This window comes from Sebastes umbrosus, chromosome 23, assembly GCF_015220745.1.
Source record: "Sebastes umbrosus isolate fSebUmb1 chromosome 23, fSebUmb1.pri, whole genome shotgun sequence".
NCBI classification, from domain to species: Eukaryota; Metazoa; Chordata; class Actinopteri; order Perciformes; family Sebastidae; genus Sebastes; species Sebastes umbrosus.
Genome location: NC_051291.1, coordinates 21,642,375 through 21,670,200, shown reverse-complemented (window position 1 = coordinate 21,670,200; position 27,826 = coordinate 21,642,375). Strand labels below are relative to the sequence as shown.

The window sequence follows — 27,826 nt, the reverse complement described above, 5'->3', positions numbered from 1 at the left end:
ATTCATTCACTGTGAGTGTATTTTCTTCAGCCTTGTAGCTCCAGCAGATCCAGCAGGAGGCCCTCCTACCTCCCCAGCTGCAGCGCCTCCTGCTGGGCAGCATGGAGCCCGGATCAGGCCGGCAGCCCCTCCAGGTGCTGGGAGGAGAACGAGGCGCTGCAGCAGTTCTTCAGTGGTGAGCTGTCTCCTAACATCAAATCAGCCATAATATCTTCTATAATGGACCTGATCTTCTTTTTAGACTTGAAATCATGAAGCACACTTAACAGGGACATTAAATGTTTCTTTATAAGGATCTGGTCCTTCAAAGTTGAAAAAGGTTTTAGTGGTACTTGAAGAAATTCTTGGTTCCTGAGGAGGATCCAAGAGTCACTAGGAGGGATTCATGTGGTCTTTGGGGCCTTCAAGTGGCCCCCCAGGTACAGGTAGTTCTTGTGAACCTTGGGGGGGCTCCTTGAGAAGGTTCTATTGGTCCTGAAGAGGACAGTCCAACGGTCTATGCATAGGTTCAAATTGTCCCTTGAGATATTGTAGTTGTCTCTGAGTTGGTTACAGTGGTCCTTTAAAATGTTGAAGTAGTCTTTAAGAAGGTTCCAGGGTTCCTTGATTAAGTTCTAGTTGTCCTTGAGGAGATCCATTGTGTTCTTGAGGTAATTCCAGGGTTGCTAAGGAGGTTCAAGTTATCCTTGAAGTGATTCTCCATGGCCATTGGAGGAGGTACCATGGTCCTTGAGAAGGATCTAGTTGTTCTTTAGGCGGTTCTAGTGGTTGTCTAAGGGAAGGTTCCAGGGGTACTCCCTGCGGAGGTTTAAGTGACTCTAGTGGTCCTTGAATGAGGACATTCCAGGGGTTTCTCGAGGAAGTTCAAAAAGGTCCTTAAGGTAGTTCTAGTGGTCCTGGAGAAGGACGTTCCACTGGTCCTTTAAGAAGTTCAAATGGTCCTTTATGAAGGTTCCAGGAATCCTAGAGGAGGTTCTGCTGGTCCTTAGAGAGGTTCGATGGGTTCTTAAGAAGATTCAAGTTGTCCTTGAAATGATTCCACCGGTCATAGAGGCAGAAATATGGATCCTTGAGCAGGTACAAGGTTCCAGGATCCTTTCAGGAGAAGTTTTATTTCAGGAGGTTCTGTGGTTTCTTGAGGAGTTTAAAGTTTTCATCGTGTATTTATGGTGCTCTTTGAGGTCATTCATGTTGAGGAAGTGGTCCTCGAGGAAAAGGTTCCAGAGGTTTTTTAGGGAGGTTTAGTTGGTCTTTAATAAAGTTCCAGGGGTCCTTGAGAAAGTTACGATTGTTCTCTGTGCAAAAGGTGTTATTTAAAAAACATATTTGGACACTTTTATGCCTAAATTGATCCACAATCAAGCTTAAACTCTGACTTCAGCCTGCCATTAACCACACAGCAACAGTCAGAGCTCTCTCATTGGATGTTCACTTCATATTTTAATTTTTTTCTCATCTATATATCATCTACTTTATAAGAATTATTACTTTTGAAACGTCCCAGGTTAACAAACTCTCACCCTGACACTTAAATTACAGACCAGAGGGTTAATATGACACACAGTCTGTATCTATTAGCTTATCTCTCCTCTGCTCATTAAGATCAGGAACAATTGATTACCATGTGTGTGTGTGTCTGTGTGTGTGTGTGGTGCAGGTCAGGATGTGAGTGGTGTGTTGGACAGTTTCTGTCGCTGTGGACACGAGCATCCTGGAGGCAGTACCTCAGCAACGACATGGACCCCAACAGCTTGTAAGACTCACTCGATTACATTTATATTTTATATTTTACATTAATGCCAGAAGCTCCTACACACACATTGTTAATTGAGTTTTAAGTTATTATGTTTTACAACATTAAAGAGGGAGTATAGTGTGTGATAAAATGATACACTTGTAGAAGAGGAGGTCGGAGTATAGTAGTAACAGGGGAAACCTACTGTGTCATCATCATTCCTGGACACACATTCCTGTTATATTATATAGACACACACAAACAGCATTGACCTAGTTGATAATTAGCTGACTGAAGGTTGTAAATACAGAAAGAGAAGAACAAGGAGATCCCATTAAAACAATATTAAACAGACTTTATCAAACACCAAAACTACTTTACACAGCACAAAATAGAAACAAAGTAAAAGCCTGTCACTACTTTTTAATGCAGCTTGATCTTATTTATTTATGGAAATTGTTTGTGTTTTAATGCAGGTACAGTATGTCTTTTCATGGGCGCATGTTTTTATGTTGTTTTTGTAAGGACAGTTTTCTATCACTATGTGATGGAGAGTAAACACTGTCGATGCGTTAACCGTTTGTTTATTTGTTTATATGTTTGTTTTTTTCCCAGCATGCTCCCTGAGTCTCCTCCTGACTCGAGCTCAGAGGCCTGTTCTCCTGCACATGATACCAGGTACTGTTCACAGCTTCAACCACTACGTTTAAAGTAGGGCTGTCAAAGTTAGCGCCATAATAACCGTGCAAATTCCTTTTAACGCCACTAATTTTCTTTAACGCATTAACTTGTGATTTTATATTGTAGCACCTGACGAATCCATCGGTACCAACCATGTCATACTAGCTTGTCGTGAAGGAGGTTAAATAACGCTCCAAACTTGCGCTAAATTTTGGCGAGGATTAAACTGGCATGGCCATTGTCAAAGGGGTCCCTTGCCCTCTGACCTCCAGATATGTGAATGTAAATGGGTTCTATGGTACCACGAGGTCTCCCCTTACAGACATGCCCACTTTATGATAATCACATGCAGTTTGGGGCAAGTCATAGTCAAGTCAGCACGCTGACACACTGACAGCTGTTGTTGCCTGTTGGGCTGCAGTTTGCCATGTTATGATTGGAGCATATTGTTTTATGCTAAATGCAGTACCTGTGAGGGTTTCTGGACAATATCTGTCTTTGTTTTGTGTTGTTAATTGATTGATTATTCAGTGACCGTGTTTAGGTCTCTGTTTGTGTTTTGAAAAATTCACCGTTGATTTATTTGTCATGTAACGCCACTTCTGAAGTTAATTTAACCCAATCCACCATCTTTTCCTAAACCTAACCAAGTACTTTCCTGTGAAGACGGAAGTTTATTTTGAAAGACTGTATGTATGTAACAAGCCATGTGCGTCACATGTTGCTGGACATTCGTAGGAAAACGCACGAAAAAGGAGGAATAACCTTTAGTAAGATATCATACGAAACCGTTGTATGGACAATACGTTGAATAGGGGTGAAAACTGTACGCTAAAATATACCTCTCTGATTGGCAAGACCTCCATTACGAGCCATCCTATTGGTCGAACCAGGAGGTATTCCAGCCAACACAACGGCCTGCCCCCTCGTCGTCCTGTCGCTTTAAGGATCGAGGCCCCCCCCCCGCCCACCACGAGCTGCTGACCCACGATCAGCTCCGCAGTTTGGGCCTCACAAACACTTACATCAAGTCTGGGACCTCACCTGCTCCACCTGCCCCCCTGATCCAACACACACACCGCTCACCTGAACACACACACTACCTGAGACTAGAGAGCTGCTCGCAGGTTTACCACGCCTCCCACGCCGCCTTCCCCGCCCCAACCCCCCTCAAACAGCTACGCCACGCCCTGCACTGGTTCGGGCCTGGTCCCTAATTTATCCACGCCATCTTCAACCTACCTGCTCGGCTCCACTTCCACGCTACACACCTGGTAAACAGACTTTTAGTCTTAACTGAGTTGTCAGTTTGTCATTTGTACGTTACACTCACACTGCAGCTTCTATTCTGGCTCCAGGAGCTGGTGATAACAGGCAGGACATTGTGAACATATAGACACTTTTACAGCTGACGCCATGATGAGGTCACGGTGTTATCTGGAGGCTAAACACAGGAAAGACTGGAGGCTAACTAACACTAGCAGTGGGCTAAAGTTACACATGTAAAATGTCCTCTTGCTGTGTTGTTGGGTGCCAGAATCCAGATATCACAGACATTTGAGATGACAAACTGTGATTCGAGGCTCTAGCGAGCTACAATATTGGAGAAACGTTTCAGAGATGGAGAGTAAATGTTGCTAATAGTTTAGCTTAGTCTTCAGCTAACGAAATTGTTTAACTTTCATTATTTGATCTCGTCAAGGCACATAATGAGAGTGACAAGTCGCCAGGTGTCATGAAAACTTACAGCCTGGTGTTGTCAGCATAAAAATGTAACTCAGTCAGTCAGTGACTAGTTATTTTGGTCTGACCTTTGGAATCTGTCTCCTCCTGCTTCAGCTCCCCAGAGAGTAAAAAGAGGAGGAGATCTGAGTCTGAGGACCCGTCGGTAGGAGTCGAGGCTTCCTGTAGTGAAGGTGACGGGTGTAGGGAACGGCGTCGGTGGTTTGGGATCCTACCAGCTGCTGACCGTGGGAGCACTACAGACCGGATCACTGGGAGCACCTTATACGACAGCAGCAACCCAGACAATGTGAGTACAGAACCAGCACCAAGTTACACCAAGTAGTTCAGTCAGTTTATGAAGTCTTCTTCTGTGTCTCCAGGTCTCCTCCAGCCTACCACGTCGACACAGATAAAGGTTTCAACTACTCTGCAGCTGACGAGGCCTTCGTCTGCCAGAAGAAGAACCACTTCCAGGTCACTGTTCACATCGGCGTGGCCGCAGAGCCACAGTACGTCAGAACGGCCCAGCGGGCCGCAGCAGGTCGACCACTTCCTGATTAAAGTGTTCGGGTCAAGGTACGTTCAAGACTCTTCAACCTTCTGTCTGTGACCAGCAAAATATAAGAAAGAAGTGTGCGCTCTCTTCATTACAGACATTAATGAGTTAAGATAAATTACGCTAATCCAGTTTACAATTTACAATGAAATGCATAAAAAATCATCTATAACTTTACCAGAAAAACAATTAAAAATCCTCTGAAAACAACTAAATTCAGAACCATTGAAGATCTGTATCAATTTCAGTTGTGGATCCAGGACATGTTTAGCCTAGCTTAGCATCAACACTGAAAGCAGGGAGAAATTGCTAACCTAGGCAGCTGTTAGCATTGGAGCTACATGCTGATAAACAGCCCTGACCTCAGTGGGGCTGTCCAGGCCAAACTCTACTGTCAACACAACCCAACTTCATCAACAGTATCTTGATGAAACATATCTACATCTACAAGATGAATCCCTAAAAATTACTCCAGACTCGGCACATTGAGAATCTGGAGATCTCCAGAATATTGTGGAAACCACCAGCAGGAGGCGTTCAGTAATTCCTCTGTCTGTCTCTCTCCTCACAGCTGGAGTCTCCGAGCCACCAGGTGACCATCGAACAGTCTCAACCCAACCGCAGCAAGAAGTCTTTCCACCCTGTCAGGTAGATAACGCACCGAGCATCCCTAAACGCACCATCGCCAGCTGCACCAGCTGTTAGCTCAGATATACCCTAGTTCAGTGGTTCTCAACCAGGGGTCCGGCGACCCCCAGGGGTCCTTGAGGGAGTTCCAGGGGGTCCCAAGAAAAATAGCAAATAGTTTATTTTTCACTAGAACGTCTGGTTCTTCTCTTTTAGTTGTTCCACAAAGCAGAACAGAACGATTTGGTGATGCCTGCTTTCAGCCGTTACGCTCCAAGCTGCTGCAGCAGCCTTCCAGACGTAAACTAAAAACCCATCTATTTAGTCTGGCTTTCATGGAGTGTTTACAATTTTAGTGGTTTTGTCATTTATACTTATTTTGTTTTGTCTACATTTTACTACTTTGAGTAACGGTTGATCATTAGTCAATTTATTTGTCAATCGCTTGTAAAGCACTTTGAAGTGCATTCGATTTGTTCAAAAGGTGCTATATAAATAAAGTTTGATTGATTGATTGATTGAATTCACTATAGAAGTGAGCCCAATGAGAGCAAGAGTCATAGAAGTGACTATTCTGATCAGAGGTTTCCCTTTCTCCACGGTTATCTCCTCAACTGTAGTTGACAACGATAGAATTCTGGTCTTGATCATATTTAACAACCAAAATAGTTTCAGATCTTTTTAAAGGTGCTTCTGATCCCATCCATCACAGTCAGTGGTTTGGAGTGACTTCTTTTTCAGTGTTTTCTCTGTGATACATTTAAATAAGCTGTGAAAGCACAAACGTTGAAACAGATGTAAGAACGATAACATGTGATCCTCCAGGGTCAGTCTGCCCCAGCGGTAAAATCAACAAGGTAACGCTCGGGCCGACTGCACTTCAGCGAGACGACGTCCAACAATATGAGGAAGAAAGGAAAACCCAACCCTGACCAGAGGTGAGAGAGTGAGTTAATGAATGAATGAATGAACAGTCAGAGCTACATTCTAACTGTGTGTGTTGTCTGTAGGTATTTCCAGATGGTGGTTGGTCTGTACGCTGCAGGTGGGAGGAGACGAGACGTTCCTCCTCACAGCGCTGGTGTCGGAGGAGGATCATCGTCAGGGTAACGGCACGATGACCATGAATCGACGAGGAAACACGTCCTCCGTGTCTTATTTATAAACCTGTAGCGTCCCCTCCCGCAGGCCTCTAACCCCGGTCAGTTTGAGATGGACGGGGACGCCTTGTGGCAGCGCGGGGCGGTGCAGTGACGCCGTGGTCTGTCAAGGCCGAGTGGGCATCAACACCGACTCCCCTGACGAGGCGTTAGTTGTGTGTGGGAACGCCAAGGTGATGGGCGCCGTCATGCAGCCGTCCGACCGCCGTGCCAAGGAAAACATACAGGAGGTAAGACGGTGACATCACTTCAACGGGTCTGTCAATCAAAACGATAACAACGAAGGGAGTTGGTGAAATGGTGAAGCAGGGTGGGATCATGGGAGTTGTTGTCTTCATGGTTAGGATTCGTTCAGCAGGTTTTTACTATGGGCCTTTACCATTTCTGATTTTATACGGCTCGATTCCTCTCCTCGACTCCTCTCCTCGCGTCTTAGTCCCGCCCACGGGAGATGCGAGCGGAGGAGGTGAGGAAGAGACACGAGGAGAGAGGAAGAGAGGAAATATGTTTTTAGAGACATGAGACGGTCGTTTCCTCTGAAGCGTCAACATGAAGCGACGTCCGTTTCTGATGACAGCAGCAGCTGATCACAGCTGGATCAGCTGATCACAACTGGATCAGCTGATCACAACTGGATCAGCTTCTCTGTAGCCTGTTACCTGTTCAACAAAAACCTGCATATGAATAACAGCTGCAGTCTGTATTTCTACTGTAAACTGAGTCCTGCTTAGAGGCTCAGGAACCATCTCTACTGGCACAATACCTTTATATTATTTATTCAATATTAGCGTCTGTATTTATTCATATTCTGACACTAGAAATTATGTATTAGTCTGAATGTTTCAGGGAAAATTGAAATGATGTAACTCATATCAAACCCGACGCTCAGGAATTATCAGCCTCACATGTGACTGAATGGAAATGAGGATAAATGATGTAAAATGTGTAAAGACAGACCCTCCTCTCTCTGACTTTAACTGTATCCTTAATAAAAGTTAATGGGGGAAATAACAGATGATCAAAAGAAAGCTCTTTCTAATAAATGAAGAAAGTTGATTGAGGTCTGTTCATTGTCAGCTGTTATGAAGCTCTTTCAGTGTCAGACTCCTTCAGCTGCGGTGTGTGAAGCAGAGATACTGCAGGTCCTTCTGCTGCTGGAACACTTCACCATCAACATGGTCCGTTTGCTGTTCACACCTACAGTTAACACAGATTTTAACTAGATGGTGAATAAGAAGACAACCAAACTATACAACTTTAAATCTGTGATCTGTCTTCACTCCGGTATAAACTCCAGTGATGTTGACGTGTCAGACCAGTACGATCGGCGCAGCGTCCAATCAATAACTGATATCCAATAAGGGGGCGTGTCGGTCGGTAAAAACCTCCTTGGAGGATACACTGGAGGATACACTGGTGTATCCTCGCTGATGGATCCTCCGGCAAGCCTCTTTGATCCTCGCTCCTCGAGATGCATTTGAGGAATTGGGACGTCTTTCAAGACGGAGCGCTGAGATGGATTTCGGGTCACAGCCGGAGGAGCGAGGAGACGAGGAGGAAAAAAATCGGGGAATAAGATGCACCTTACGTCTCTCCTTATTAGGTCTCCTCCTCTCCAAAACAAACAGACCTGCTAGTCCCTCCTAGTGGCAGAGTAAAAATATTCAACTTATTTCACTCACAACTCTAATTTCAAATTCTTCATCTCAAGTTAAAACGTGTTTTCTGATTCTATGTTTATCGTTAATCTGTGTGTTGTCAGGTTGAAGCATGTTTTCTGGTTCTGTTTGTCAGGTTGAAACGTGTTTTCTGGTTCTGTTTGTCAGGTTTGAAACGTGTTTTCTGGTTCTATTTGTCATGTTGAAACGTGTTTTCTGGTTCTGTTTGTCAGGTTGAAACGTGTTTTATGGTTCTGTTTGTCAGGTTGAAATGTGTTTCTAGTTCTGTGTTTGTCAGGTTGAAACGTGTTTTCTGGTTCTGTTTGTCAGGTTGAAACGTGTTTTCTGGTTCTGTTTGTCAGGTTGAAACGTGTTTTATGGTTCTGTTTGTCAGGTTGAAATGTGTTTCTAGTTCTGTGTTTTGTCAGGTTGAAACGTGTTTTCTGGTTCTCTTTGTCAGGTTGAAACGTGTTTTCTGGTTCTGTTTGTCAGGTTGAAACGTGTTTTCTGGTTCTGTTTGTCAGGTTGAAACATGTTTTCTGGTTCTGTTATCCAGGTTGAAACATTTTTTCTGGTTCTATGTTTGTCAGGTTGAAACGTGTTTTCTGGTTCTGTTGTCAGGTTGAAATGTGTTTTATGGTTCTGTTTGTCAGGTTGAAATGTGTTTCTGGTTCTGTGTTTGTCAGGTTTGAAACGTGTTTTCTGGTTCTCTTTGTCAGGTTGAAATGTGTTTCTGGTTCTGTGTTTGTCAGGTTGAAACGTGTTTTCTGGTTCTCTTTGTCAGGTTGAAATGTGTTTCTGGTTCTGTGTTTGTCAGGTTGAAATGTGTTTTCTGGTTCTGTTTGTCAGGTTGAAACATGTTTTTCTGGTTCTGTTTTGTCAGGTTGAAACGTGTTTTTCTGGTTCTATTTTGTCATGTTGAAAACGTGTTTTCTGGTTCTGTTTGTCAGGTTGAAACATGTTTTCTGGTTCTGTTTGTCAGGTTGAAACGTGTTTTCTGGTTCTATTTGTCATGTTGAAACGTGTTTTCTGGTTCTGTTTGTCAGGTTGAAACGTGTTTTATGGTTCTGTTTGTCAGGTTGAAATGTGTTTCTAGTTCTGTATTTGTCATGTTGAAACGTGTTTTCTGGTTCTGTTTGTCAGGTTGAAACATGTTTTCTGGTTCTGTTTGTCAGGTTGAAACGTGTTTTATGGTTCTGTTTGTCAGGTTGAAATGTGTTTCTAGTTCTGTGTTTGTCAGGTTGAAACGTGTTTTCTGGTTCTGTTTGTCAGGTTGAAACGTGTTTTCTGGTTCTGTTTGTCAGGTTGAAACGTGTTTTCTGGTTCTGTTTGTCAGGTTGAAACGTGTTTTCTGGTTCTGTTATCCAGGTTGAAACATTTTTTCTGGTTCTATGTTTTGTCAGGTTGAAACGTGTTTTCTGGTTCTGTTTGTCAGGTTGAAATGTGTTTTTATGTTCTGTTTGTCAGGTTTGAAATGTGTTTCTGGTTCTGTGTTTGTCAGGTTGAAACGTGTTTTCTGGTTCTCTTTGTCAGGTTGAAATGTGTTTCTGGTTCTGTGTTTGTCAGGTTGAAACGTGTTTTTCTGGTTCTCTTTGTCAGGTTGAAATGTGTTTCTGGTTCTGTGTTTGTCAGGTTGAAATGTGTTTTCTGGTTCTGTTTGTCAGGTTGAAACATGTTTTCTGGTTCTGTTTGTCAGGTTGAAACGTGTTTTCTGGTTCTGTTTGTCATGTTGAAACATGTTTTCTGGTTCTGTTTATCCAGGTTGAAACATTTTTTCTGTTTTTATGTTTGTCAGGTTTGAAACGTGTTTTCTGGTTCTGTTTGTCAGGTTGAAACATGTTTTCTGGTTCTGTTATCCAGGTTGAAACATTTTTTCTGGTTCTATGTTTGTCAGGTTGAAACGTGTTTTCTGGTTCTGTTTGTCAGGTTGAAACGTGTTTTTATGGTTCTGTTTGTCAGGTTGAAATGTGTTTCTGGTTCTGTGTTTGTCAGGTTGAAACGTGTTTTCTGGTTCTGTGTTTGTCAGTTTTGAAACATTTTTTCTGGTTCTGTTTGTCAGGTTGAAACGTGTTTTCTGGTTCTGTTCTGCGTTTGTCATGTTGAAACGTGTTTTCTGGTTCTGTTTGTCAGGTTGAAATGTGTTTTCTAGTTCTGTGTTTGTCAGGTTGAAACGTGTTTTCTGGTTCTCTTTGTCAGGTTGAAACGTGTTTCTGGTTCTGTTTGTCAGGTTGAAACATGTTTTTCTGGTTCTGTGTTTGTCATGTTGAAACGTGTTTTTCCTGGTTCTGTTTGTCAGGTTGAAACATGTTTTCTGGTTCTGTGGTTTGTCATGTTGACAACGTGTTTTCTGGTTCTGTTTGTGTCAGGTGAAACGTGTTTTCTGGTTCTGTTTGTCAGGCTGAAACATGTTTTTCTGGTTCTGTGTTTGTCAGGTTGAAACGTGTTTTCTGGTTCTGTTAGTCAGGTTGAAAACGTGTTTTCTCGTTCAGTGTTTGTCATGTTGAAACGTGTTTTCTGGTTCTGTTTGTCAGGTTGAAACGTGTTTTCTGGTTCTGTTTGTCAGGTTGAAACATGTTTTCTGGTTCTGTGTTTGTCAGGTTGAAACGTGTTTGTCTGGTTCTGTTAGTCAGGTTTGAAACGTGTTTTCTCGTTCAGTGTTTGTCAGGTTGAAACGTGTTTTCTGGTTCTGTTTGTCAGGTTGAAACGTGTTTTCTGGTTCTGTGTTTGTCAGGTTGAAATGTGTTTTCTGGTTCTGTTATCCAGTTTTGAAACATTTTTTCTGGTTCTATGTTTGTCAGGTTGAAACGTGTTTCTGGTTCTGTTTGTCAGGTTGAAACGTGTTTTTTTCTGTTTTTTGTGTTTGTCAGGTTGAAAACGTGTTTTCTGGTTCTGTTTGTCAGGTTGAAACGTGTTTTTTTCTGTTTTTGTTTTTGTCAGGTTGAAACGTGGTTTTCTGGTTCTTTTTTTTCAGGTTTGAAACGTGTTTTCTTGGTTCTGTTTGTGTGGTTGAAATGTGTTTTTTCTGGTTCTGTCAGGTTAAAACGTGTTTTCTGGTTCTGTTTGTCAGGTTGAAACGTGTTTTCTTGTTCTTTTTGTCAGGTTGAAACATGTTTTCTGGTTCTGTCAGGTTGAAACGTGTTTTCTGGTTCCGTTTGTCAGGTTGAAACGTTTTTTCTGGTTCTGTTTGTCAGGATGAAACGTGTTTTCTGGTTCTGTTTGTCAGGTTGAAATGTTTCTTCTGGTTCTGTTTGTCAGGTTGAAACGTGTTTTCTGTTTTCTGTTTGTGAGGTTGAAACGTGCTTTCTGGTTCTGTGTTTGTCAGGTTGAAACGTGTTTTCTGGTTCTGTTTGTCAGGTTGAAACGTGTTTTCTGGTTCTGTTTGTGAGGTTGAAACGTTTTTTCTGGTTCTATTTGTCAGGTGGACTCTGAGCAGCAGCTGAAGAGAATCACTCAGATGAGAATAGTTGAGTTTGATTTATAAACCAGAGTTTGCCTCCACCATGGGGATAGACCACACCCCACCAGACAGGTGACCAGACTCCTCATTATAATGTCATTATGATTTATTCATGATACCAGGTGAGGATGTTTTAATGAACCACATGATGTTTCAGGTATAATAGCTCAGGAGGTGAAGGAGCTGTTGCCGTCGGCGGTGACGGAGGTCGGAGACGTAAACTGTTCTGACGGAGAGAAGATTCACAACTTCCTTATGGTGGACAAAGTAAGCTCCTCCTCCTCTTCCTCCTCCTCCTCCTCTTCCTCCTCCTCCTTGTCTTCCTCCTCATTCTCCACACTCTGTTTTTATTTTGTTGGTAAATATTGTGACATTTAAGATTTAAACTTCAACAAACAACAAAAATTACTTAAAAGTTTTTCAAAGGTTATTACAGAACAGATTATTTTTTTTTTTTTTAAATAAGCTGCAGCAAACGGTTGTTGTTTCATCGTTGTAATCTGTTATTTTTTATAAATCAATTGGTATTTATATAGCGCTTTTCTAGTCTTCCAACCACTCAAAGCGCTTTACACTACATGTCAGCAGTCACACACTGATGGCAGAGGCTGCTAAGGTGCCAACTTGCCCATCAGGATCGAATCTAAATACTCAATCACACACCGATGGCTATGCCTTCGGGAGCAATTTGGGGTTAAGTGTCTTGCTCAAGGACCCGAACCACCGACCTTCCGATTGGTGGATGACCTGCTCTACCCTCTGAGCCACAACCACCCCTCAATGAATCGTATAGTCTTTAAAATGTCAGAAATTAGTAAGAGAGCCCAAAAAGACGTCTTCACATGTCTTGTTTTGTCTGACCAACAGTCCGAAACCCAAATATATTTAATTTACAATGACATGAAACAGAGAAAATCAGCTGGAAGCAGAAGATGTTTGATAAATGACTTAATCAGTTACACTGATGATCAACCAATCGTTTAATTGACTCTTGTTCTTAATGTATTTTCTTCTGAATGGTTTAAAATCAAAATATTTTGGTGCTTTCGGTCCATATTACAAGATAAAAGGGTTAAAGATACAAGTTTATTTGTTATCACCGAACAACTACATCCTACCAAACCGCATGGGCTTATACCATCGTCTTCTTTCTTCTCTTCTTTCTCCTCCTCTTCCTCCTCCTCCTCCGGAGCAGATCTTCATGGAGAACGTGGGGGCGGTGCAGCAGCTGTCGAAGCTCACCGATAACCTGGAGACTCGGATCAAAGAGTTGGAGGTGTGGAACCGCCGACTGGCGAAGCTGAGAGTCTGACAGGCAGCCTGCGCTCCACCGGGTACCTTCATCCATTCATCTAGTCATTCATTCATCTAGTCATCCATTCAGTCACTTGTTATCATAGATGAAAGGTCAAAAGGTCGTTCTTCAGTTGTAGTTTGTGGTCGATGCAGCGGTAGACCAGCAACTTCCGTGTTCTGAGAAATAAAATTACTGTTTTTGTGAATACAGTGGTGGGTTTGAAGACCAGCGATATAACATCTTCAGTTTCTCCATCAGAAAGGGCTGTCTGATTGCGCGGTAAAGTGTTGAAATATTCTAAATATAGCGTACACATAAATTGATAATGATTTTTGTAGGTGTCTAAAATACGTTTTTTCTGCTGCTCCCGTCCACAACCGCTTTACCTCGCCATTAGACAACCCTTTCTGACGGGGGACTGAAGCCGTTATCGATGCTCCCTGCAAAGCCACCAGACTCCATTCACAAAAACTTTAATTTTATACAACCCCATTTCAAAAAATCTGAACTAACCATTTCAGTTATTTCCAAACTGATCACAGCTAACTCTCACTCAGCTAGTGCTAGCGTTCACATTATTCAGAATCTTATTGATTAGCTTACTATGCTAACCTACCTCACTGCTTTTTCAAACAAAAAACTACATACACAATGTTAGCAGCATTTAGCTGGTGATCGCTAGTTGACATTAGGAGTTAAATGTACCTGGTAAATGTCAACATCAGTCAGTTTAGATGCTGAATAGTGTGGTCCTTTTTACTTCGATACACAGCTAACGTTCTGTCTTTAAACTTTTCATTTAAATAATATTATAATATGGTTACATATTATTACAATATTAATCATTTGACATCTGTTGTATATATTGTTAGGCCAAAATAATTCAGCAACTGAACAATATTTCCTCCATTATGACTGCTCGTATTTCTTTACAAATCTTTCAGACATTCTTTTCTTCCTTTTAGTGATAATAAAAATACCATAAATGCAAAAAGTTGTTGACTGCTGAAAGATTAGTTTTATAATTAAAGTCCTCATATGCAGGACAAAGCAGAGAGAGCAGTGCAGGTTACAATGTACAGTATACAACACCATGGAAAAGTACTGATAAAGTGTTTGTGTGTGTTACATAATAGCAGCATTACTGTGTTATCAGTTCATCAATGTAAATCACAGTTCAAGGTCGACTGAGTCTCTGAAGGCTACTGTGTGTGTGTGTGTGTGTGTGTGTGTGTGTGTGTGTGTGTGTGTGTGTGCGTGTGTGTGTGTGCGTGTGTCAATGATTGAATGAATGAATAAAGAGCTGCAGGTTTAAAGAAAGGATGAAGAAACGTACAACGCCAACATTTTTTCCTGCCGACTGGGTTGCTCAATCATTGTGTTGCCTCAATTTGGCGATAAATAGTGACTCAACAGACATTTATTTCAATGAAAATCTTTGAGATGATTACTGGAAACTGTGGAAATTATGGATCATATTTCTAATTTGATAAAAAAACAAAAATCCACTGGGTTCATCAGTGATTTCAGAATAAAATTTCTTGTGTTTTGTCCAACAGGAAGCCCAGGAAACACAGCGCTGTGTCGATGGCAGCGAGTCCTGACGCCTGTAAGACAGGTAGAGTTCAGAAGGACGGCTGGTGTCAGAAGTACAGCCACTGTCTGCGGCATAAAGTCTTCCAGGCCAGCGTCTTCACCCTGCTGGCCACCATGGCCTTCTGGTGAGGCATGATGTCACTTCCTGTTTTTACTAGTAATAAGTTAAATTGAGAAAGTTATATATTAATTCAAAACATTTATGGTGTGTGTGTGCAGCGTCATCTCTATCACCAGTCTGTACCTACTAAACCTAAAGGAGGAAGACTTTGACATCAACAGGTAAAAACACCTTTTTATTGTAATAAGAAACAGTATTTATATCGACTTAGTAAAAGACTAGCAACCGAATGACCCCTAGAAAACACCTAGTAACACCCTTACAACCATTAACAGTGTCATAGCAACCCCAGACTAACAACTTAGCAAACATTACCATTAGACCAACCTAGTATCCCTACCAGTAATATTCCTTGTTAGTATCCGCACACAATGACATAGAAACACCCAATAACACACCAACTTCCTGGTAACATCCTAGTAACCAGCCTTTTCACACCGGGGACGAAAATGAAATGCGAAATTTTTCGTGTTCAAACCTTTCACACCAAGGTCAACACAAATATTTGCGTTCTGTGCATTCCACCGAAAATTAAAGTTTCGCACCTTCGCAGAATCATCGATTCATGAGTTACTTTTACTATAATAAACCCTCACTCACCACGTGTGCAGGTCTGTGTAGAAAGGTTACAATGTCGTCGCATTTCTTGTGGGTGGAGCCCAAGAAGCAGCACCATAGATTACATTTACTGTATTTAACCACAATAATACAAAATCATTTTCTTCCCATTTTTTTAGGATGATGGCATCATAAAATATGATGACAGCTATTCAAAGCTTAATAGACTATTTTGCGAGATCAATATCCATATTGTGTGTGAACAGAATTATGACATTGACGTCTGAAGATCTACTGATCGCGTGAGCAAAAGTCATTATTTTATTAGTTGGCTTGTTTTTATCAGCATTCCAAATTTGCAGAAATCGAAACTGCTACGGAAAAAAAAACATCGCACTGCGATCAGATTCGGTGTGGACAGGCTCATAGAGATAGATGGGTTCAAATTTTTAATTTGATGTGATTTATTCGCACAAATTTTTCAATTTAGTATTCCTGTAACCTCATAGTAATGACATGCAGTCCTCTAACAACCACCTGGTAACATCATAGCAACTACCTAGTAACATTTGAGCACCCACTGACAGTCACCTGGCAAATAACACCCTCACAACTACCAGGCAACACCATAGTAACCACTGACTGTCATCTGACAAATAACACCCTTACAACTACCATGCAACACCATGGTAACCACTGACTGTCACCTGACAAATAACACCCTCACAACTACCAAGCACACCATACTAACCACTGACTGTCACCTGACAAATAACACCCTCACAACTACCAAGCAACACCATAGTAACCACTGACTGTCACCTGACAAATAACACCCTTACAACTACCAGGCAACACCATAGTAACCACTGACTGTCACCTGACAAATAACACCCTCACAACTACCCAAGCAACACCATAGTAACCACTGACTGTCACCTGACAAATAACACCCTCACAACTACCAAGCAACACCATAGTAACCACTGACTGTCACCTGACAAATAACACCCTCACAACTACCAAGCAACACCATAGTAACCACTGACTGTCACCTGACAAATAACACCCTTACAACTACCATGCAACACCATAGTAACCACTGACTGTCACCTGACAAATAACACCCTCACAACTACCAAGCAACACCATAGTAACCACTGACTGTCACCTGACAAATAACACCCTTACAAACTACCAGGCAACACCATAGTAACCACTGACTGTCACCTGACAAATAACACCCTTACAACTACCATGCAACACCATAGTAACCACTGACTGTCACCTGACAAATAACACCCTCACAACTACCAAGCAACACCATAGTAACCACTGACTGTCACCTGACAAATAACACCCTCACAACTACCAAGCAACACCATAGTAACCACTGACTGTCACCTGACAAATAACACCCTTACAACTACCAGGCAACACCATAGTAACCACTGACTGTCACCTTACAACCACCTAGTAACACCGTACCATTAGAATTTCTTTAGTGACCTTGGAGTAGCCCTCTAACCACATACAGTCCCATTACAACACCTAGCAACCAGTAACATTCTAGCAACCACTGGCAGTTGCCTGGTAACCACCTGGTAACACCCTGGTGGTTTCCTAGCAACCACATAGTAACACAACATTCTGTAATTCTAAGGCATCCACCTTATTCTCAGGGGCGTTACTGTAGAAATGATTGGGTCCGTAACTTCCGGGGAGGTAGTGGAAGTAGCAGTAAACTAGTTAGTCCCATAGGCTAACCATAGTGGCTAACCGCCAACGGTGCTTCTTTTGAAAAGTAATTCATCGTCATTTTACAAAATCCTGCTTTATTTTTAACAGATATTAACTAACTTTGAATTGGCATTTTCTAAAATGTCATTACAGAGCTGTGGTACGGTGTTCCGTACACGTTACGCTGTCAGCACCACGCCAGGCAGATTTACTTTTACATTTTCGCTGCTCTAGTCAAGCTACAGTCGGGCCTGGAGCTTTTCCTCCAGGCGCTGTTGGCGCACCTCACAAACTCACTCAAAATAAATCTCACAGGAACAAACGGAGGAGGTCTCTTGCTTGTTCGGGAATGAAAGAGGTGAAACTGAGGATGACACCCATATAAATGTTATGCACGATCTGGAAGTATTTATTCAGCGATCGGCGGAAAAATGTCATCTGTACGGAACATGGTTAGTGTATAGAATATAGTTAGTGTACGTTAGTTGGGCTATAAAGAGCAGCAGAGAAGAGACGTTGGATCCTTAAAAGGACTGACAGCAGAGCCAGGAGAACATCAGCTATGATTTCATGTTTAGGGAGGACACAGCATTGTAGCGTTGGTTTGATGACAGCCAGTTACTTTCACTATTTTCTGTACAGTTTAAAATGTAAGGCAGTTCATGGCACGGACTGCAGGGCAGCATTAGACTACAGATAGTTTCAGTACGGTTATCTGTGTGTAAAAAACAAAACCTTGTTACTGTGGAAGTACTGATCTGCCTCAGAGCTTTCAGATTGTTCATCTCTTCACCGTCTGTAGCCACGGAGTCAATAACGTCCTCCCATCCCTCCATAGTAGAAGGCAGAGCTATGATAACATTGTCCTGTCTGAGCTGTAATAGGTGGTGTTCACACATGTTTTACTCGATTTATTAATACAATCGCTCTAGGAGAGAGGATTAGCGTAGCGTTACCATGGAAAACGATTCAGTGACACGACACGTCGGAAGTTACGAACCCAATTCACGCACGGCATCAAGGGGGCTAGGAATAAGGTGGATAGTTTTTATCCTGAGGGTTGCTTAAGTATGTGTTAGCTTGTTAGTGATGGCCTTTAAAATCTGCCTGCAACATTTATGGGGTTGTCATGGTTACCAATAACTTAATGACAACATCATTTTGGTGTACTATGTGTGGTTGTTTGTGCTGATTGTTGTTTTTGTCCGTTAGTAACGCTAGTGTGGTTCCCTATGCAGACTACAGCCTGGAGCAGCACAGGTAACCTGCAACACATTCACATTCATATAGGATACTGTCTGAATAATCCCGTTTACATGCATAATCGGGATAATCCATATAACGGTAACTCCCCTCATCTCTCTCCCAGTCCCTCCAACCAGACCACCTGGCCCGTGGCCTCAGACGTGGACTTCTGTGACCCTGCTGTTACTGTGAGCGGGTGTACTGCTGCCCTCCACCTTCAGGGGCGGCACCGACCTCCAACACCACCTCCACTGAACCAGCTGGAGAAGAAACGTCCTCATCTGACAGGTAAATTTATGCCTGAAAATACATGATATATGACACATTAAAGACACAGTCAGGCCCAGCAGACTGACTGGTTGGATATTACTGTGTTTACTTTTATTACTAACTGGAGTATGTGATGATTCCTGCCGTAATGTTGGTGTGTTTTTGTTCTACAGAAAGAAGAAAAGAAAGACCTTATGACAAGCTGAAAAATGACAGAGACTGTGAGTGTTGATTTTATACATTATTAAACACAAAACAGACACTAGGGGTGGAACGGTTCGCAAAATTCACGGTTCGGTTCATATTGTGGTTTTGGTGTCACGGTTTTGGGTTCGGTTCGGTACATTTCTGTTACAGCGAGGAGGTCATGTTCTGATTTCAACATGCTTTTCATTTATTTAGCAAAAATAAGTTAACAAATGTTTACCTTAACAAAAGTATGGCTTACATAAGGAACATAAACACTTCTTCCGCTAGCATAAACCACACGTGTTGCAAAGTGCTCACACACAGTCGGCGTTTTATCCACCACTTTTTTCCCGTCATCTTCATGTTAACACTAAATCCGTAACGCTTCCATACAGCAGAGCCAAACGATGCTGGTGGATCCTCTAACTGGACTTCATCGTGTCCACTCGCCATTTCATTATCTGAGTGACATCCGTGCCAACTGAGAAGGGGTTGGGTCACGCTTCATATCTTTTCATATCTTTGTAAAATCTGGTCTACACTCGCCGAAATTGAGCCAATAGCAACGCACGACCGCAGCTTCAGTTACACTGCGCATGTGTTATATCCCGTTCCTTCTAGACCCATGTCCACCCGTGTTCCAGCCTCCTTCAATAGGCCTGGATTTCTAGTGTGACAATAAACGTAAGCCTACACGTCCCGAACTGTGACTAGTGAACCGAACGGTTCGCATTTTTTACATGAACCGTTCCATCCCCAACAGACACATAAACAGAAACTCAGTGACGATTTCAGAGGCGGTTAAGTTGATGTTAAGAGACATACAGAAACCGACAAATGAGGAATAAAGTTCATCAGAGCAACCTAAAGGTGGACAAAGACTTCTGTAGTCGTCTGTAACTTTAGTAGTTTTCTGTTTTTGCCATGTTAGTGTGAGTCGGGCCGTAGGATTGTGATGTAAGTCTGTCTGAGGATGCACCAACACTTTGGTATATAAGAAAATATCTCAACAACTACTAGCCAGTAGTGTTGTCACAATACTGGAATTTGTAACTTCCATACAATATTTTGAAAAATGTTGATATTTGATACCACAGGGAAAACTTTACACAGCCCAGGTACTGATACTGCAGAAAATGAGTGTTGAGAACGATATATATAATATTTAGTATTAATATGTTTCCATACTTTGATATTTTTGACAATACTACTAGTCAGATAGCCTCAACATTTCCTGTGATAATTCTGTACTAACTTTACTACCTGTACCAGGGACTACGGGCGTAAAATAGCAATGTTCAATGTTAATGTTCTTTCTGCATTGTTGCTGTTTAATTAAAGAAATAACATACATACATACTAAATAGGTTTAGGTTTAAAAAATGACAAGTGCATTGAGCACAAACATCCATGTGGACATCCGTTAGTGTAAGAGCTGAGCTTCAGGGAGGAAGCTACGTTAAACTGGAGTGAGGACATAGACGGAGCTAACCAAAAGTATGGGATAAAACATTTTGCATACAATGTGATATATCTGTGTGATATATTTCCATAATTCTGTGTCTATCAGGGACGAACACCACCATCCATTCGTTCATGATCAAAGAGAACCAGCAGGTGATTGACAGTAGATACTGCCTCAGAGACCAATGTGGGTAAGTAATGAAAATACACCAACAAATACACCATAAATACTATGAAAAATACACCATGATTACTATGAACAATACACCATAATTCCTATAAAAATACACCATAATTACTATGAACAATACACCAAAATTACTATATTATCTCTATATATTTTTTTTGTTAGGGAACATACTGTATGTAAGTGTCTCGAGATAACTTCTGTTATGATTTGACGCTATATAAAATAAATTGAATTGAATTGAATTGTATAATAGCTCAAGAACCAGTTAAAAGTTTGGAGCCAATAATAATCAATGATTAATTTATGATTGTCAGTCAGATACAGTGGTGGAGGAAGTCTTCATATTTTTTACTTAAGTTTTAATACTCCATTACAAGTAAAAGTCTTGCATTGAAAATGTGACTTAAGTAAAAGTATTATCAACAAAATATGAATAAATAAAGTTTGTGAGGACAAAATAATGATTAATAATAATAATGTCTCAGTTAGTGGACAGCTTGTTTAAATGTTGCTCATCAGGGTTGATTGATGTCACTGTGTTTCCTTCAGACCAGGTAGATACACCTTCAGAGTTCCCATCAGCCAGTTTGTTCCAGTCAACATGAGAGTCACCCTGCTCATGAAGTAAGTTCTGACCCGCTGTACAAATCAACACACTGTCTGGTCCAAAACACCTGCACGGAAACAGGCATTTAGTATAAATATTAGAATTGGGAAAAACAGTCACATAATCTGTGTGGTTGCTAACGCGGCTGATTAGCGCACTAGCTAACGTAGCTAGTCGATGCTAACGTTTGGATGTTAGCATTGATTCTTTTCAGTTGTGTTTTAAGTAGAGACTGAAATGAAAGACGTGACAGTAAATGAAACCTGTTGTAATATATATTCATTGAATGTATTTCTGTGTAGTTCCACAGAGCTGCTGGTGGTTCATCTGTGTAGTCTCGATGAGTCATCAACCTGTTCTGCTCTGCTGGATATGAACTCTGTCACTGGGAGCGGATACCAATCAAACACTCAGGTAAATATCAGAGAGTTACAGTGGAGGAAATAAGTATTTGATTCCTTGCTGATTTTGTAAGTTTGCCCACTGACAAAGAAAAGAACGGTCTATAATTTTAATGGTAGGTATATTTTAACAGTGAGAGACAGAATATGAAAAAAAAAATCCAGAAAATCACATCATATAAGAGTTATAAATTGATTTGCATTTGATTGTGGGAAATAAGTATTTGATCCCCTAGCAAAACATGACTCAGTACTTGGTGGAGAAAACCGTTGTTGGCAAGCACAGAGGTTTAGACGTTTGTTGTAGTTGGTCACCAGGTTTGCGAACATCTCAGGAGGGATTTTGGTCCACTCCTCTTTGCAGATCTTCTCCAAATCCTTAAGGTTTCGAGGGCTGTCGCTTTGCAACTCGAAGCTTCAGCTCCCTCCACAGATTTTCTATAGGATTAAGGTCCGGAGACTGGCTAGGCCACTCCATGACCTTACTGTGCTTCTTCTTGAGCCACTCCTTTGCTGCCTTGGCCGTATGTTTTGGGTCATTGTCGTGCTGGAAGACCCATCCACGACCCATTTTCAGTGTCCTGGCTGAGGGAAGAAGGTTGTCGCCCAAGATTTCACGGTACATGGCCCGTCCATCCTCCCTTCGATCCGGTGAAGTCGTCCTGTCCCCTTAGCAGAGAAACACCCCCAAAGCATAATGTTTCCACCTCCATGCTTGACGGTGGGATGGTGTTCTTGGGGTTATAGTCAGCATTTCTCTTCCTTTAAACACAGCGAGTCGAGTTGATGCCAAAGAGCTCGATTTTGGTCTCATCCTGACCACATCACCTTCTCCCAAGCCTTCTCTGAATCATTCAGGTGTTCATTGGCAAACAGACGGGCCTGTACATGTGCCTTCTTGAGGAGGGGGACGCTGCAGGATTTTAATCCTTTATGGCGTAGTGTGTTACCAATGGTTTTCTTGGTGATAGTGGTCCAAGCCGTCTTGAGATTATTAAGAAGTTCCTCCCGTGTAGTTCCTGGGCTGATCCCTCACCTTTCTCATTATCATCGATATCCCACGAGACGAGATCTTGCGGTGGAGCCCCAGACCGAGGGCGATTGATGGTCATTTTGTTTTTCTTCCAATTCCGAATAATCGCACCAACAGTTGTCTCCTTATCACCAAGCTGCTTACCGATGGTCTTGTAGCCCATTTCAGTCTTGTGCAGGTCTACAATCTTGTCCCTGACGTCCTTAGACAGCTCTTTGGTTCTTGCCATTTTGCGGAGAGGTTGGAATCTGATTGACTGATTCTGTGGACAGGTGTCTTTTATACAGGTAATGAGTGAGACGGGTGTCTTTTATACAGGTCACGAGTTGAGATTCTGAGTACTTTCTTTAAAGCGAGAGGACTAATCTAACCGGTCTGTGGGGGCAAGAATTCTTGCTGGTTGGTAGGGGATCAAATACTTATTTCCCACAATGAAATGCAAATCAATTTATAACTTTTATATGATGTTATTTTCTGGATTTTTTATTTCATATTCTGCTCTCACAGAGACTGTTAAACTAAACCTACCATTAAAATTATTGACCGTTCTTTTCTTTGTCAGTGGGCAAACTTACAAAATCGGCAAGGGATCAATACTTATTTCCTCCACTGTACATCACCTGTTGATTGATTCATTGATTACATTCTGTGTGTAGACCTATTCTTGCCTGTTTCTGGTTCATAATGAGGTCGTACAAAGCAAAACATGAGAACATAAAACTAACCTTTCAATTAAGAGCTGATAATCAGGGAATTTAGACGTATGTCATACTGTTCTTTGAGCTTATGCTTCAATTTATGTTGATGGCCATAGTCTATAATTACATCATATTTATATGAAATAGCAAAGCTGCGTTTTCTGTTTGCACTAATTACTGTAGAAGACCTATTATTTCAATTAAGATGTAACAGGTATTTTAGGTTAATTTGATTGTTTTGTTTTCCATTAAATTTACTGCTCAATATCTGGATCGTAGTTTTGTTTTCAAGGAGAGAACTGGTCAGAAAGCAGAAACAGCCACGCATGCAAACTTTAAATAGATTTGTTTTTAATCATAGTTTTATTTAGTTAAAGTCATGTATTAAGCATAAAAGGTCAATAAATCAATCAGTCAATCAACAGACAACAAGTACAATTTTTCAGATAGAAGTTCTAAATATTACCCATTTCTGTCTTCTTAAATGTGACATTTGCTCATTTTCTTTGTCTTATTTGATAGTAAAATGAATAGTTTTTGGATTTTGGAGTGTTGGTCGGAAAAAAACAAGCAATTTAATGATTAAATACCTTTTTTCTGACACCAAACGATTAATCTAAACAATAATCAGCAGATTCATTTAAAATGAAAATTATCATTAGTTGCAGCTCTACAATGTTTTATTACATTAATTCAGAGTTAGCTTCAAATGAAACGTTGTTTTAAATCCACAGAGGAGTTAGTTTTCATTTAGTCTTTGTTGAATAAACGTAGAGCTGGTTTTAGTGGTTTGGTGTCTCTGTGTGTCTCTACAGGGAGAACATGAATGGCCTCTTCACGTCGCTCGTGTTTATCACGGCTCATATCACTTTCGCTCAACGGTGGCGGTAAGAAACTAACTTTTCTATTTCCTGTCCACTGCTTCTATAAGAAAGAGTTTTATTATTAGAGTTATTATCAGCTGCATTTGGAAACAACTCTACTGCAGATTGTTCACTTTTACTAACATTACTGAACAGATCTACAGACACACAACAGCCTTTATACAGTAGTATTTACTATATATTAATATAAGTAATATAACAAGTACTTGTACATCTTTCTTCAGGGTCAAGCAGACTGCAGTACTGACCACCACTACGCGGGGGCGCTCTTCACTGACTACCACTTCCACTTCTACAGACGCTGCACCGACTCATAGACGCACATTTAAAGACAAATGACGACTAAATATTCATATATTCAAATTTGCTTTTCTAACACAATCAGAGAAATTGAAGCAGACTGACAGGACTCTGCTTTATGTTTTTTTTAAAAGCTACAAATGCATTTTTATTGTGATATAAGTCACTTTGCTGATAGATTGTTCTGCGTAATTGCAAAAAAAAATAGTCTTGCAGTGGAAGTTGTTTAGATCAGATACACCAATTTCTCCTTTTATGATCTATTTACTGTCTTTTATTCTCACGTCTTTCCTGCTGTGTGAGAAAGTGTTCAGACCAACAGAAAAACTACAATAGAGATTGAACTAGATTTTTTATATATATATATATATATATATATATATACATACACACACAGTGTATATGTGTATATGTATATAAATATATATGTATATATATATATATATATAAATTCAACCTGATATCACGGCAAAGCGTGTAATAGACCGACCTGTCCATAGCGTGTGATGGTATGTGTCCACAGTCTTCGTCCTTTCCCCGCTTCCCATTCCTCATCTATGTTAGCAGCATGTGCAATGCATTTCTGGTAGCATGGTGCTGCGATTCGAGAGATGGGAACGTCATGTCGCCAGCTCCTCATTTGCATAAAGTTGAGGTCTTGGCTACTTTATGCAAATCAGGGGCGTCTGGCGCAACATGGAAACTCCCGAGAAACTTTTAAACTAAACGTTGTCGATCTAAAATAAAGATTCAGCAACTGCATGTATTATTTCTCACATAAAATGTTTCAGAAACACATTTTGGTGAACTACTTTAATGATATCAGAGTTTTCGAACGAGCCGCCATGTTGGTTCTGGTTTAAAGCTGGAGCAGCAGAAACCACGAGGGAAAGCGTTCGTTCCAATCAGGTTGCCCTGTGTCTAGTAGCAGCTAGGATGTCACGAAACCAGTAATCTAGTAAGTCGATACCAATACCAGTGAATTTCCACGATTCTCGATACCAAATTCGATAAAAAAATCCCATGTAATGTGTAAATGTGTCTATATATATCCTCAGATTGCAAGCAGAAGTTTGAATCACTGACATGGTGACATTTCACTGGGTTAGGCTACCAGAGTGGGACCAAGTCATTGTTTTGCAAGTCACAAGTAAGTCTCATGTCTGTGACTCAAGTCCTAACTCAGGTCTCCAGTCCTAAACAGGCCATATGCACAAAGTAAATAAACAAAATGGATTGGGAGTTAAGTGTAAGATAATCAAATGCAAGTCCCAATAACATTCACCGGAAATACAGAGTCCAGAGTTCAATAAAAAAAGACACCACTTTTCAGAGATTTAGCAATAAGCAACAAAAGATAGAAATTTAGTTTGTTCAGTTCAGTTTTCCCCCACGAGTGAATCCTTTTCTCGAACATAGAGGATCTCTGCATCTCTGGATCTCGCTGCTGCATGGCGCTGTTGTGTGTGTGTGCAGTGTGCGTGTGCGTGTGTCGTCAAACTCCGACAGAGAGGAGAGCACAGAAGCAGCCGCATTTGGCGCTTGGCGGGAGTTAATTTCGGACCCTGCAGGCATCGTACGGTACCGCCGGTACTGTAGAAAAAGAGAGTACCGTCAAGTTATTAGAATTTTGGCATCTACTTGGTACCGAAGTATCGGTTCTCTTGACATCCCCTAGTAGCAGCCCGTCAAGCGTCCAACGCTGGGGAAGCGAGGCGATCCTTGATAAAAAACGCCCCTGTGGACATCAGTGTCATGTTTTGCCTCACTGAGGCGTAAATATTACACACGCGTTCGAAGGTGCAGGACCCAGCAGGGGGCAACAAACCACTCACTTCGGGTTAAGGAAAAACATCATGGTTGAATAAGTAAAATACGTACGGAGACGCAACATAAGTAAGGAAAACACGTCACTAGAAAGACGTCACCAACGTAACTTACAAACAAAAACGCCGGTCTCTGGTTAAAGTCTGTGTTTGTTGGACCCGTCCACCTCCCCTACCGCCCGCCGTTAGCAGTCTCTCTCCCCTTTATTCTAGTCATTACACACAGTCAGTGAAAATGACTGAATGCGTTCTATTACACTTTTTTGCATTATTGTGCATTATTTTGACATTCACACACACCCAGGCTGAAGAATTAGCAGTGGTCAGACATGAAATTCACTATATGATGACTAGTGATGTACAGAAATCCGTCAGTGGATTTAATTTCCCCTTAAGCAGTGATTATCTTATTCCTAAGATAATGCTAATTATCTTTATGTTTCTAGCTTTTCTCAAATCTTGATTGAGTTGTGATATTCTGGAGAGTTGACCTTATTTAGGCTGTAAAAACTCAACTATTAGTACATTACACAGCAGACCTATCACAACCTGTGACGAGGTGTTGCTCAGTTTGAAACTAGAATGATGTCGTTTATAAATATAAAGGTTATTTGCTGCAAAGTGCTGATCTCATTCTGAGGAACAGGATGTGGAAGAAATTTTGGGATTAGTTTTTTCAAAATCCCATGAAAACCATTTTCTGAGAACGAAAACCTGAACGTTGATCTCAGAAACTGAATTGTTGTACTTCAACTGTATTTGTGATTTACTCTTAAAGAACAAAACTGTTCTCTCTAAAAGACATTCTTCTAAATTCAGGAATTGAAAGAAATGTGCTTAGTCGCAAAGCCAGTAATTAACAAGATGTTAACGCTTACTTATCAAAATAAATAGTTTATGAGTGTGAAACTGTTCAAATGAGCTGAATTGAACGTGCCCTGAATCCTGACTGCTCTGCTTTATGTGAAATTAAAATGAATAAAACAGTGAGTTTAAAGTCTCATTGCATTACTGAGACATTTAGACAGTGAGGACCAGAGGGTTCAACATGTGGTCAGTTGACCTTATGGGGGACTTTCTCTAGTTCGATCCATCCATCCTGCTGAATGCTCTAGGTCTCTAGTTTGATCCATCCATCCTCTGAATGCTCTAGGTCTCTGGTTTGATCCTTTGAATGCTTTGGTCTCTAGTTTGATCCATCCATCCTCTGAAGTGCTGTAGGTCTCTAGTGTGATCCATCCATCACTCTGATAGTCTAGGTCTCTAGTTTGATCCATCCATCCTCTGAATGCTCTAGGTCTCTAGTTGATCCATCTCTCCTCTGAATGCTCTAGGTCTCTAGTCTGATCCATCCGTCCTCTGAATGCTCTAGGTCTCTAGTTTTGATCCTCTGAATGCTTTTGGTCTCTAGTTTTGATCCATCCATCCTCTGAATGCTCTAGTTCTCTAGTCTGATCCATCCATCCTCTGAATGCTCTAGGTCTCTCTAGTCTGATAACATCCATCCTCTGAATGCTCTAGGTCTCTAGTCTGATCCATCCATCCTCTGAATGCGTAGGTCTCTAGTTTTATCCATCCATCCTCTGATAGTCTAGGTCTCTAGTTTGATCCATCCATCCTCTGAATGCTCTAGGTCTCTAGTTTGATCCATCTCTCTCTGAATGCTCTAGGTCTCTAGTCTGATCCATCCGTCCCTCTGAATGCTCTAGTGTCAGGGGTCTCAAACTCGCGGCCCGCGGGCCAATTGCGGCCCGCAAGACGATATTTTGTGGCCCCCACCTTGATATGAAAGTTTAATGTTAGTGCGG

The 27,826-nt window shown here is 41.3% G+C and overlaps 1 protein-coding gene across 1 annotated transcript; it reads left to right on the top strand.

Annotated features, from left to right (window-relative positions):
• The first annotated feature begins 101 nt into the window (after positions 1-101).
• LOC119482711 (myelin regulatory factor-like protein) lies at positions 102-27,015 on the top strand. The gene is given in 40 exon segments (XM_037760525.1): positions 102-143; positions 145-175; positions 1,658-1,686; positions 1,688-1,717; positions 1,719-1,753; positions 2,351-2,418; positions 3,275-3,549; positions 3,551-3,690; positions 4,256-4,339; positions 4,341-4,386; positions 4,388-4,452; positions 4,522-4,663; positions 4,665-4,721; positions 5,269-5,345; positions 6,150-6,159; positions 6,161-6,190; positions 6,192-6,262; positions 6,335-6,368; positions 6,370-6,414; positions 6,416-6,430; positions 6,513-6,575; positions 6,577-6,714; positions 11,561-11,617; positions 11,619-11,661; positions 11,748-11,866; positions 12,792-12,900; positions 12,903-12,933; positions 14,456-14,617; positions 14,712-14,774; positions 18,124-18,139; positions 18,141-18,171; positions 18,281-18,310; positions 18,313-18,332; positions 18,335-18,444; positions 18,604-18,647; positions 20,186-20,270; positions 20,819-20,893; positions 21,179-21,290; positions 23,824-23,895; positions 24,117-27,015. Coding segments are annotated over 40 exon segments (2,799 nt in total). The 3' UTR covers positions 24,210-27,015.
• The last annotated feature ends 811 nt before the right edge of the window (positions 27,016-27,826 follow it).